Below are 14,197 nucleotides of genomic sequence, written 5' to 3'. Positions count from 1 at the left end.
TTATTTTTAGAAATAAAGTTAAAACAAAACTTATTTTTTGGACATAAGTCAATAAACTTTATTTGTTCAAAAGAATTTGAAAAGCTTGCGAATTTTATTCATTTCTTTTTTTTTTTTTTTTATCAATTACCACTTCGTTTTATTAGAGAGTAAAATCATTATTTTTTTTAAATTTTCGTTTTATATTATTAGTTAATTAGCTAAATATATTACCGAATATCACAATTCTTTTGTTTTTATTTTTAAGAATTTAATTAAGAAACTTTGCCTTACTTTGTTTTTCGTTCGTTCATTATTTAATTTAATTTAATTATTTATATTAAATAATAATAAAAATAGTGTTTAAGAAGCATTTTTTTTCTAAAATTTATTTAGCTCTTTGTTTTAAGCATACAAATAATTTTTTAACGAACTTATTTTTTAAATTTTGTTCCTATGCTGTTAGGTAAACATATTGATAAATTTGACTTTTATTTATTTTTATTTTTAAACTAAGAAATCTTTTGTTATTTGCGTGATCATTTTTAGAAAATATAACAAAACTTGTGTTTACTTCTTCATTAAGAATTTGAACATTACGATCGAACTTAATAATTCTGTAATTATTTACGCATAATAGTACAAGCAAATATTGATTTGTTAAAAAAAGTTTCTTTTTTTAAAAAAAAAAAAAAAAAAATATTTTTAACAGTTTGTTTTAAGTGTATAATGAATTTCTTAACAAACTTTCTTTTTAATTTTTTAAATTTTCCTTCAATAATTTCAGCTAGATATCTTTATAAAATTCCCTTTTTATTTTTAAACTGAGAAATCTTTCAGAGAACGAAAATTTTAAGAAATTATTACAAGTCTTATGTTTACTTTTTAGTTTAAAATTCGAACATTTTTAATTTTAAACTTCGGCTTTTAGTCAATCTAACTTTTATTTTAATTAAAATATATTTTGAAATTTTAAAATCAGCTTTTGTTTAATAACAATATTTTTTTTCATTAAGGCTGTTTTAGGGGTTAACTTAAATTAAGACTGCTTATACCTTATAAACGATAAAGAAGTGCAAATATTTCATTCTGTATCTACACACATTTTTTCAATAAATATTTTAAGTAAGATTTGTACATCTTAGTCAATTTATTTAATATCTTTCTTTAGCAAAACATATATATTTTCAAATTTATAAATTGATTTAAATCAATATGCGTATGAAGTCTTGATAGAAATCTGACTTTCTGTGCCTTAAAGTAAATGAAATTCAAAAATACTATATCGCGATACATCGCTATATCGCGATGCAAAACTGACGATATATCACGATATATAATTTCTAATATCGCCCAGTCCTAGTTATAACATAAAAAATTATAGCATTTAGTTTCTATATACATTATTCTCCACTTTATGACTAGATCATCTGTATTTCTACAAATTTAAAACATATAACTTTAACTACAGTGTTATATAAGAAAATTAGATAAGTGTTCAATACTATGAACAATATGTCCTTATATGAAAATAATTTCAAGATCTACAAGCATAGTAAAATGTAAAAAATAAAATGCATGATTGATAAGAGAATTCAAATAACTGATTTTACATAAAGTAAATAAAAAATTGCTTACCTTTTGGTGATCCCATTTCATTATCAACATCCATTCCTTCTGAAATTTAAAATAACATCCACTTAGAAATTAATTTGCAGTGAAAAAAAAAAAAAAAAAAAAAAGAATGGATAGCGTAGAACAGAAATTTTTAAACAATGCTTCATGAAGAAAAGTATTAGTGCTCCATAAAACATTTCCCAAGACTCAGCAAAAAGGCAGGATAAGATTTTAAAAAAAATTAAAGTTTAAAATTTAAAAAAAAAAACATTTTTATGAAAAATATTTGAATATTCTGATCTTTTGCACTCTTGGAGTATTAGTGTTAATTGTTTATCACCGTTAATAAGAAACCATGACTAGAAAATATAGATACAAAGAGAAATTTTGTTTTTTTCTGATTAAAATTTACATGATTATAGATTTATGTACTACTATTTAGATACTATCATTTATCCATTTGTATGTATTTATTTATAAATTTACTATGTTTTAAACATTTGATAGTGATGGGTATAACAATGACCATAATGACAGGCTTCAGTATATAAGTACCATGAGATTGAATATATTTAACATGCATAATAATTTTGTGACTATTTTGTTTTTGAAAAATTTTGGAAAATTAAACCAACTTTTGATACTTTTTATGTAAATAATAGCAACCATTGTTATCAGATAATATAAAAGCCAGATTTCATTTTTAATTGCCTATAATAAGAAAACAAACTAACCAGCATCGGAATCAAGTTGACGTGGACGATCTTCTCCTGAATCTAAGAAGAATTTTGTTTTTACTTATGATTCAAACCACAGTAAATAAAATAAAAGACAATGAAAAATTATTTTTACCAACCTCCATCAGAATCATCGATAATCAATCTCTTCTTTTTTTTAGATTCTAAATTGGAATCTGAAAAATTAAGTGATATTGCTTATACAAAAGTTTAAAAAAAATGTCATTTTTAATGTTTTCAAATTAAGAAACAATGTATTTGAATATTTTTAATTAGCAAAGAATGCTCTTTTAATTAGCTCTGCCTACGCTACTTTTGGTTTTTGTATTCTAAAATGCTTTTTTTTTTGTTTCTTAAGAAACTTTAAATCATAAGTCCCCAACGTTTTTAGGTTCATCCACTTTACAAGTCAAAAAATTCCAAACACCTCTTTACAAAAAAATTAAAAATAAATAAAATTAAAAAAAACAATAATAAATGTTTATTAAAAACGTTTTAAACTTTTTACATTTTCTTTTTTTTTGTGGTACAAATTTATAATCACAACTTTTAGCAATTGAAAATAACTGATATATTAAACAAAATTTTTATGTGGTTGCATACAAATAAATTCAATATATCACTTTCAAAGTTTCAATTAAAAAATTAAATATTTAAGAAAAAAACAATACAAACTTAAATATCAAACCAAAAAATGTAAGAACTTTAAAACATACTCGATACTAATTTCATCCATAATTTAAAGACATTCTAACATCCCTATAATAGCTATAATCATGCTAGTTCCCCCTAAAGTCTTCCCCATTCGGGGGGGGGGGGAATCAACTCCCACATAGGGAACCTATGCTCTTTATGACATTGTCATCCAATAGCACAAAACATTCCAAAAGGAAAAGCTTTGTTTCATTGGATTAAGAGATATATTTCATTTATTTTTATCGCAGTCGTTGAACAGCCGACTTACTTTTAAGTTTACGAGTACTAATATTCAACTCCGTAGCTTCGTAATTTTAAACCCAATTCAGAAGACAAGGGAACTCCTGGATCAAGTATTGGGTGAAATTGTCTTCATGGAGGACTTTTTTAATGGAACTAATCCGCATTTGCATTACATGGAGAGAGAAACCAGCAAAACCTCTCAGGGTTAGCCTAACGGCAAGGGACCCAAGATCTGTAACTAAGACATTTATGTGGTCAGAGCGAGACAGGAGCAGAATTTGTATCAACCAGCCATAGTTGGGATTCGAACCTGGTTAAACTCATTGGAAGGGAAGCGTTCTATCCCCTGAGTCACCACAGCTCAGATATAATATTTGAGAATTTTTGGTATTTTTATTTCATCTTTTATTCATAAATTGGTTTCATTCATACCATATTTATTTGGTTGTTAAATGAAAGTGGCGCTTGCTAAAGTGGCTACACTATTGCCAACAATCTGGAGACCATACTGGCACATGCATGCACTATACCAATATTTATATAGGAGGGCACCAGGGTGATAGTAATAACTCAAACTTGACACCACTCTCTCTAGCTGCCTAACCATCTGAGGACCTTCATGGTTCAGAAACTACTAAGAACAAATCACTAAGACACAAAGGAAGAAAGTACAATTCAATAAAATCCGAGTCTTTAACAAGGAGACTCAAACCCGGGTCCTAGCAGTGGCAAGTAAAGTGAAGACTCTAACCACCACACTTACTGGAAAGCTTTAGAATTTTTTTTTTAGAAATTTCTAGATGACTTCATGACATTTAATAGTTGTTATAAAATAAATTAAGCTCAGATTTTAATGGGTTTGACAAAATTTATTTTCTTTTACAGTTTCTATAACCTAAATAAAACAAGCTCTGTAAAGATACCTAATTATCTTAAATGCATGCAAAAAAACTCAACTTTTTATAAGAGAGAAATTTAATAATGTAACAAATTTTTCTTAAAAAAAAAAACAACAAAAAATTAACTTAAACACTAAGATAAAATGGCAAATAAAATTGTAAAAATATAATAAAAATACAGTAATTCTTTCATACCATGATCAGAATCATTCTGACTGTCACCACTAAACTTTCTTTTCCTTTTTTTCTTCTTTATCGATTCTAAAGAAAAGAACAAAAGAATTTATTTATATAGCTTGAGAACAAATTTTTTTTTTAAATACCACATAAAAAGCTATGTACATAAATCGATATTTGATATTAAAATCATGTGAATATGAATCGTAATATTCAATTTTAAAAACACACTAAACACAATTTGTGATATTGGATTTTTAAGTCGTGCGATTACGAATCGTGATGTGTGATTATATAAACCCGTGAATATGAATCACATTTGCTTTTTAAAATCTCTTGAATTTTTTTATTAAAATTTAATAAATCGAAATTGCAATTTTAAGTTTTTAATTGCGATATTTAATTTCTTAAATTCTGCAGATACTCCTGTTAATTTTTTTAAAAAAAGAATCATTCATCTTAATATGAATAATGTTGTTGGTTTTTTAAATCTTTTGAAACTATGTCTATGAAATCTTTTAAACCCTTTGAAACTATGGGTGGAGGCTTAATCGAACATGGGAGCTCGTTTAGTATTTTTTGGTACATTTATATCAGGACCTCTAAATACATATAATATTTATATACTCACTCACTTTTTGTCCAACCCAGGTGTGAAAAAAATGGATTATATAAAAGGAGAGGGGGAAAATTTTGTTGTACTAAAGTAAAAACACTACTCTTAACAGTCAATATATTCACCAATATAGATTAGAATACATGATGTTGCATACCATTTACAAATACATAGTGCACAGTAGCATCCATATTATCTACGGTTTCAATGATATCAGTCTTCAATTCAGCAACAAGCAGAAATAGCTGAACTGAAGTCAGTTATTGGAATTTATAATCGGAACACTGCGTTGGTCAGAGAAATATGCTCTCTTCATTTGGCTGTTTTCCATTGTTTATGAAATTTGTAAAATAATGTTTTTTGTACAATTAATATTTAAGTTACAGATTCATTATCTTATTAAAATAAAACCAGCAAACATTTTGGATTCCAACATAATAATGCTTATTTATTTATATTCATTATAGTTATTTGATTTTATCAGAAAAAAAAAGATATGTATAGAACAGATTTTACTTAGAAATGCCAGAAAATAAACAATCCGTATTGAGTTAGTTTTCTAATTCCCATTACTAAAGTTATACAATAAGTTTTATAGGCGGGCTCAAAGTCAAACAAGAAATAACAATTGATTTAAACCTAGGGCAGAGTTTGATTATGGTTAATAAGACCACCAAAAACCTATTCAAGTCTGGTTTTATTGGGGATTTTTAAGTTTATGTTGGGTCGAAAACCTTAACTTAAAAAAATCATAAATAAATAAATTTTACCATCTCCAGAGGCATCTTCATTCTCACTGCCCCTTTCTTCTTTATCTTCATCATTTGAATCTGAAATAAATTAAGATGTTAAAAGTAAAAATAACTTTAAAAAAAATACAATTCATAAATTTTATATTTAATATTTACAAGACTATAAGTAGAGGTAAAGCATTTCTAAACAGACAATGTGACCAAGCGAGTTTATGGAAATTAAGGCTCCAGGCTAGTATATTATTTAAGTTTATTATTAAAGAAACAATAATATGAAATGAAATTTTTTATTATTTAAATTGGAGTATAAGTTAATTATAATCATCTGCTGCCACTATAAAACCTTACGATTGTTTTGCATTCATTTTTGTTCCATGACATAAAATGAAAATTGTTTCAGTATAATCTGAAAGAAAATTTAATTAAAATATATTTTACAATCATGTCAGTAAGTTTTTCTCTGTAAATATGATTTACATTTATAGTTGAGATTTCTTTGTTAAACCAAATAATTTTACTTTATTGCTTTTTAATATTAAAAATCAGTAATTTTTTTATTATAAGAAATTTAGAAAAATTCACAGTGATTACCAAAAAACATTACTATATGCAATAAAGTTTTCCTAGGAATACTAGCACAGGCTTTGTAATAGACCAAAGAAAAAATCAGGGCAACAATTTACGAAAAAATAACGTATTTACTCGATATAAACCCTTTTTTATCAATTACAGTGGGAAATAATTTTTTTTTCTATTGCAGGATATTTTTTGACAGATCTCAGATACCTTCTTATAGCTGATTTCAAATCTGCTATCGGTTTCTCTCCAAGCTACAGCTCTTTTTTTTAAAGGACATTTTTAGTCGAAATGTACACGTTTCAAAATATTATAAATAACATAGGGTTGCAAATATGTTGTGGCAAGATTCTAAGGAGTCGCAACATTTACGCAATCCATGCAACATTTATCACAAACCCTCAGTTACATTAACGAAAGAAAGTGGACAAAAAAATTTATTTAAAAAAAAATCTGTAGGCTATGGGGCAAAAGTAACTTCAGATATAAAATATCTACACCCAAATCAAATAAGATCAACTATTTGTATAAATGCAACAAAAAAAAATTTTTTTCCCCCCAATGTTATGATTCCCGATCTCCCAAAGTATAGGGAGTAGGGCCATATTTCTCAGGGTAATCTGGGAAACATGCTCCTAAGAAAGCACTTGGGACCATATCTTCAAATGCTCAGAAGAAATCGTAAATTTGAACTCCTTTAAACTTAATTTTACTGTTTGCATATTTCACCATATCTAAAGAACATTTTAAGGAAATGGAAAATGTTTTCACAAAACTATAAAATTTGTTTACCTAAGATAATTATGTAAAAAAATTTATTCTAGTGAATGCTTATTATTTTTTGTTATTTCATTAAATAAGACGAAAAATTTTGAATTGTAAGTGCACAAGTTTTAACACCATTTGAAAGAATGTCTCATTCTATGAAAAAATACTAAGTTTGAATGAAATCAATCTAATAGCGCCTGAGAAACAGAATTTTAAATATCTGACATTTTAAAATTCACTTTCACAATAACTATTATACCGATTTCATTCAAATTTGGTATTTTTCCATATAAAATTACATTCCTTTAGATGATGTTAAAATTTATATACATTACAATTCAAAATTTTTCAGCTATTATTGGAATAAAATAAGAAAAAACAATAAATTATTATAAAAAATTATTATTGTATGCACATTATTTTGTCTGAACAAATTTATAATTCTGTGCAGACATTTTTAAATTTATTTAAACAATTTTAAATTTATTTTAAATTGACTTCATAAATTAAAATATTGTTTGCTTTAACTAGCATATTTGAGATCACACCCTCTATACCATTAATATTGGGAGTTAGTACATGAAAATCCAGTCATTAGATCAAAAATTATACAGGATGTTTTGTTTCTTTTTTGCGCACTGTACATGCATAGTATATACACAAACATGCAAGTAGATAATATAATGGATAAATACTACTTAAAAAGCAAGTATAAACAATACGCATTATTTCTATACATTTTTCATTTTACATATATAAAAGATATATAAATATTCAATAATATATGTATTCAAAAATATATTTAATTTGTTGCATTTCAATTTTTAAAAAAATGTTTGCTACCTGATTCATGAGATACAGTTTTTCGTTTCTTTTTTGGTCGAACCACATCTTCATCATCTGAATCTGCAAAAATTTGTTAAGTCTTAAAAATACATTAGAAAGTTATTCATACAACACTCAAGAATATAAAGTAAGAGGTAAATAATTTTTTACTTATTTCCATTCTTAACCTTTTGAATACAGTCATTAATATTCTTAAAAACTACTATTCTTATTCAGTTATTGTACCTACCACAAGTAAAATGTTAAGAATTCACAATAAAATATAAAAAAGTAAATAGCATAACAGTAGGCAAAAACAATAAATCAGGACTATTTTCCAAAAAAAGCAGGATATTTTTTGAAACAGTTTATATTACCATTACTATGATCTGGGGTCTGTCTAAATTTTTCTGAGAGGTACCTATTTTATGAAAATTTAGATATAATTTGTGAAAATTAAAAATTATATTAAAAAATCAACACAAAAATATTGATTTATCATTTCTTACGGGATACAAAAATGAAATTTTAAGAAAAAGTATTTTGTGAAACAACCATTTTTTCCTAGAGTTGAATTTGTGAAGGTACCGCTAAACGGTAGTAAATTTGGCCTGGACAGACCCCTGATGACCCTTCCATTATAATGACCAACATATTAAGGCTCATTTACTATTCCATCAAATCAATGCAATGTTATTTTAACTCCCATTAGGAAGAATGAACCAGTCCATTCTTTCCAATGTAGCTATCAAAGTTTTATTTTGGATTTTTTATTTCTAAGAAAACTATTTCAAAAACAGGTATATGAATGAATAGAGTGACAGAACCACCTATTCTTATTCAAGGTGATCCTAACCGTAATCTATGATCAAAACGATACTGAAATATTGAGTATTTTTTCTTATTGAGAATTAAAGAGTACATTGCAGCCTCATGTGGAAACAAGAATCCCATTTTTGAATTGATAATCTTTGTACATTTCTTCAATAAATTAATCAATAATATTTTTTTTTTCGTAAAAAATTATATTCACTCTTTAGTGATATAAGGCTCTAGGGAAGAGTCTTCTAGTGAAGTGTTGCAATAGGTAAGTTTTAGAGTCAAAACAAGTTATATTCACATTCTTTTATTTTTATTAATTATTTTACTTAGATTTTACAGTTCTCTTGGCGTTTATTACTTAGCAAAAAAAATTGCCTAAAACTAGTATTATGCTTAGAACAGAAGTAAAAAATTTTGTTGGCAATGGATAGAATAACAATGTGTTTATATAAATAAGTATTTCTGAATTAAGAGTAAATATTTGGGTTCCTCCAACATTTGAAGTTTCTCCACTGGATGTAAATTAAAGTATAATTTTCAAAATAAATAGAACTTTTATGAAATTTTTTCAAAATTTAAGAGAATGACCATTCATTAGTGTATTTCTACACTTATTTGAATTACTTATAAATAGTGGAGAGTAAAATTAATTTAAAATTTATTGGTTAAATTATTAATTAAAATATCATTATATATTACTTTTGCTACCAACAAGAAAAATATAGTCAGACCTCTATTTAACGAAGTCACTAAATCACGATAAGTTTGCTTTATGGAAAATTCTTTAAATAGAAAATCACCTTTCGAAATACTTAAACACAAAACATGTTTTAAATTCATACACATTAGATATAATTAAAAAAGCAATTGACACACCTTTATCTTGTAAACTAGTATCTACTATTTATTTTATAAATCTTAAACATAAAAGAAATCTACATGGAAAGCAAGAATAGAGCAAAAATTTATTCAGTGTTACACTATCATGCTACATGCAATTTCAACTAAAAAAAGCTAAATTTATGTATAAAATTATAGCTGTATTTATTATAAAAGTAATTTTAAACATATATTACCATATGCGTTCTTAAGTGTAATTGCTACTGATAAAATCTGTTTTATCTGAATTTTTCGTTTGAAATGCTAACAAAAAGGGAAAGGGGTTTTACTGCTTTCTCTAAAAATTCAGTGGTTATGAAAATCAATATGAGGTCATTTCCCCCATAAAATGTGTTAATAAGTTTGAAATGTTCTGAAATATTTTGAGAAATAAGGAAAGTGGATCTCAAAGAAAAATTCGTTAAATAGAGAATTCACTTCGTTATTTGGAACTTATTTTACGAAGAAATTTCCAAAATGTTCTTGGTACCTCGAAAAAAATTGCAAAATGGAAGTTCGTTAAATAGAAGTCCGACTGTATACATAAATATTATAATAATATACCATGGGAATTCTGTAATGAAGTATTTGTAATAGTTTTGTCTACTCATGACATAGTGACCGGCAGTACTACATGTAGAAAGACGAATTTTCTTATACTCCTAATGCACGTTAAAAATCTCACTCCTTTTTCTACCTACAAATGGGCCTGCACACGAAAAAAAAAACTCACTTTTTTTTTTTAAGATGGAACACCCACCTATTTAGAATTAGATTGGAGAAAAACAATTCTTCATATCAGTTTTCTAATTGGAGGGTGGGGGAAATTAGTCTTCACAACAGTTGTATAAAAAAAAAACTGTGAACATTTGGAAACAACAAAAATAAAAAAGGCGAAACTGCTAGTGGGTTTAAAGCAAATTTAAGAAAAAAGTAAAATTTTAACCTTCTCTTCGACCATCATCAGATCGCTCATTGTCAGACGCTACATCTGATTGTTCTTTTTCGGCATCAGAATGTGCTTTATCAGAAAGTTCCTCAGCCGGGCTACCCCTATCAGAGGCAACTGGACTACCCCTTGGAGATTCTGCATCTGATGGAACTCTTGCACTTTGTGGAGTAGCACTACGTGCAGAATTGTGCTCATCTTCAGAACCACTTTTATCATTTTCTTCATCTGACACTTGATGCTCAGAAGCATCATCTCCGGATGCATTTTTAACACTCTCCCTATCAGAGTGTTGCACCTCAGATCCTGCATCTGAATGCCTAGCCTCAGATTCTGCATCAGAATGCTGCATCTCAGCATCTGATTGCTGTTCTTCCCCAGCAGAGTGTTGCTCTGCATCAGAATGCTGACCTGCATCTGAGTGCTGTTCCGCATCTGACTGTTGGTCCTCAGGATCTGATTGCTGAGCATCAGAGTGCTGAGCTTCCACATCAGATTGCTCTGCTTCAGCATCAGATTGTTGAGCCTCAGTATCAGATTGTTCAGCATCTGACTGCTGAACTTCAGCATCCGAATGTTGTGCTTCAACATCAGAATGTTCCATTTCTGCATCTGACCGTTGAGCTTCTACATCAGATTGCTCACCCTCAGATTGTTCAGCTTCAGCACCTGATTGCTCAGCTTCAGAGTGTTCTGCTTCAGCGTCTGACTGTTGTGCTTCAACATCAGATTGTTCCCCATTTTCAGAGTGCTGCTCTCCTCCGGATTGCGGAGCTTCATCTTCAGCCTCAGACATCTGTTCAGCCTCAGACTGTTGTTCAACATCTGATTGCTGTTCTTCTCCATCTGAATGTTCAGCTCCAGATTGTTGAGCTTCAGCATCAGATTGTTGCATTTCCTCATCTGATTGCTGACCTCTAGATTCTTGATCTGAATCCTGTCTTTCAGAAGCATCATCTGAATCTCTTTGACCATTCGGAGATGATGCTCTACCATCACCAGAGTCACTATCATTTGCTTCAGATCGTTCACTGCGATATGATCTGGCAACTTGTCCTGACTCTTGATCACTTTGATCCCCTGCTTCAGAATGAGAGCTTTGTTCAGGAGAAGGACTTCGGTTAGACTTACCTGAAAGTTAAAAATAATTAATATTCTTTTTTAAAAAAATGATAATAAAATTTTAAAACTGTTTTCATAGTTATTTAATTTGTATAATTCTTAATTTAAAATTTTTAAGTTGAATTGAAAAGCATAAATAGAACCTTTATAGATATAGACTACATTCTGTATCTTAGCATTTAAGAATTAACCCATTCAGGACCTTGATCGCATGCATGTGATCAAGCAATTCACCTTTCACAACCCATGATATCAGTTTTGAAACAATCCTTATTTCCCATTCCAGTGACTTATGATCACACAGTAAGATCTCAATTTTTTACTCTCCTGTTACATCTTGTATTAATCATCAGAACAACTGAACAGAACATCTTTGAAAGTACATCTAATCATACATATACGGAACATCTAATTGTAAAAACAGCTGAACGAAACATCTATGAACAGCTGAGAAACAAATCTTGCTTTTTTTTTTAAAAAAAGCATTTGTTTTTTTCAAAGAACTTGAAAAATGTTTGTATCTATGGGCTTAGTAGAGAAAAAATGATTTTGATCTTTCAGAAAAACATATAAAAGCGGAATTTTCTAGAAAAGTGTAACTTAATTAGCAGGATATTTTAACAATATCGGTATAGTCAATTTTCACAGACAACAGAAAATGATGTAGGAAGCAAGATAAAACCACAAAGCAAAGTAAAACTGGGTCTCTACTATATATAAACAGCTACACATTTCAGTAGGCTGTAGAAAAGCTATTACAGCATTTGTCAACTGTTAAAATCGTGTCTGTTTTGAGAACATTTGGTTATATAAGGCAGCTGATTTTAATAAACTGAATAACGATGCTTAGAAAAAAAAATTCAGAATTAAACTTTACATATACATTAAAATTTAAATTGATTGCTACATTTATATTTTATTTTAATACTGAATCTACATTTGTTATTTCAATTAAAAATGAACAATATTTTTTAAATTTACGGAAGGGATTTAAAATATTAGAAAATTTGTTTGACTCAGGAAATTTAAAATTAAAGATTCAACATGGTTTGGGAGTTCACAACTTTCAGTATATCCTTTTCTGCAAAGTTCATTTAAAACATTAAATACTTTTCTGATATTTATTGTGTGCGGAATTATAAATCGACTATGTCAATTTTTTTTTCTTCTTCATTTTTGTTTATTACTTCACCGGATTTTTTCTTCTTCTTTTCTTTGAGCAGTTTATTATTTTTTTGAAGCAAATCAACTGTTTAATGTGGCCCATCCATCAATGTTGGCAAGTTCCTATCACGTCCGGCTCACCATTGTGGGGAATTATAAATCGACTATGCCAACCTTCATCAATCAAAAGGTACCTCTTGATAGAATCAAGTTAACATGTCTTATATACTAGTGAATTGGTATTTAATATTTATAGTGGTAGTTACACCACAATTGAAGATAGATTTACATTATTCAATGAGTGATAATTATTGACATTCAATGATGATCGACATTTTTATTCAATCTCGTATCCTTTACAATCCCTGTTTTATAATTTTTTAACTAACCTTTTTTTATTTCCCTAAGAGGTGTAATCCAAGTCTGTAACTTTGTTTGTTGGCAGAGCACAAAAAATTTGCTATTTATATGCTTTCCAAAGATGAGAAAATAGAAGAAATAAAGAGCAGAGTTCTTAATTATTTTAAACATATGCCACACAAAAATTTGAGTTTTCGAAAGGGCATTTATGATTTTATATAAAGGATGGTTTGAGCATATCTTTTTTTTTTTACTGCAATGATTCCATTCTTGCAGATTCGAATTTTTTTTTAAAAAAATGCTGATTTCATATTTTAAGTTTTTCATAAGTGATGATCACCGTACCAAAATACCAGCAATACCTGCAATCATAATTAATTAGGCATCAATAATAATCTGGCAATATTTTTATAATTCTTGAAACAAAATAGTACCTAGGTTACTTTCGTAAAGGCAAGAAAATAGTATGAATATATAGGGGAAAGGAAGGCTTAAAAATTTCGTCCAGAAGAACAAAACAAAATAAAGAAACTATAAAAGACTAATATAATTGTTTAGGAATAAATTTTATAAGAATAGCTTAAATTTAAGAAATTAAATTTAATATATCACAAGAAAGTTAAAAGTTTTTCAGATCAATTCTCTTCAAAACTATTCTCAAGTTATTTATTTCAGTTTCAAACAGAATTCTAAAATCTGTACAACATAAAGTATTCATCTTTAACAGTACTTGATTATACAAATTAGTATGCTATTTTGTAACTGTTGTGATTTGAAATAGTGTAAATGTTTAGTATGTGATTTGTAAATTTAGTAGTATTAATATAACTTGATTTAACATATTTGATTTAAAATTAATGTTCTAAGATTTTTACATAAAAATAGGGTTTTACTGTACTCATTTACATAATATACTGAAGGACTAAAGCTACTTTAATTTTTGAAAAAAATCACAAAATTTATTTTTCTTTTCAAATGCTGATTTTTATATTTACACATATTTAAAAATGAAATAT

At 27.7% G+C, this 14,197-nt stretch overlaps 1 protein-coding gene across 3 annotated transcripts in view; it reads right to left on the bottom strand.

Moving 5' to 3' along the window:
• The window catches only part of LOC107438397 (uncharacterized), a 36,191-nt gene that overhangs the window by 19,978 nt on the left and 2,016 nt on the right, over positions 1–14,197 (bottom strand). The window contains exons 3-9 of one of the 3 annotated variants that reach the window (XM_087159016.1): positions 10,533–11,666; positions 7,904–7,966; positions 5,735–5,794; positions 4,367–4,432; positions 2,453–2,509; positions 2,331–2,372; positions 1,618–1,656 (exon numbers count right to left, since the gene is read on the bottom strand). In XM_087159016.1, the coding sequence (XP_087015142.1) occupies positions 1,618–1,656; positions 2,331–2,372; positions 2,453–2,509; positions 4,367–4,432; positions 5,735–5,794; positions 7,904–7,966; positions 10,533–11,666 (1,461 nt within the window). The remainder of the gene's footprint in view (positions 1–1,617; positions 1,657–2,330; positions 2,373–2,452; positions 2,510–4,366; positions 4,433–5,734; positions 5,795–7,903; positions 7,967–10,532; positions 11,667–14,197) is intronic. The other 2 variants (XM_087159017.1, XM_087159018.1) reach the window with 2 other exon arrangements.

Source organism: Parasteatoda tepidariorum, chromosome 3, assembly GCF_982258835.1.
Source record: "Parasteatoda tepidariorum strain Cologne lab strain chromosome 3, Ptep-v5.0, whole genome shotgun sequence".
In the NCBI taxonomy this organism is placed as follows: domain Eukaryota; kingdom Metazoa; phylum Arthropoda; class Arachnida; order Araneae; family Theridiidae; genus Parasteatoda; species Parasteatoda tepidariorum.
Note: the sequence above shows the minus strand (reverse complement) of the source record. Positions and strands in the feature narration are given on the sequence as shown.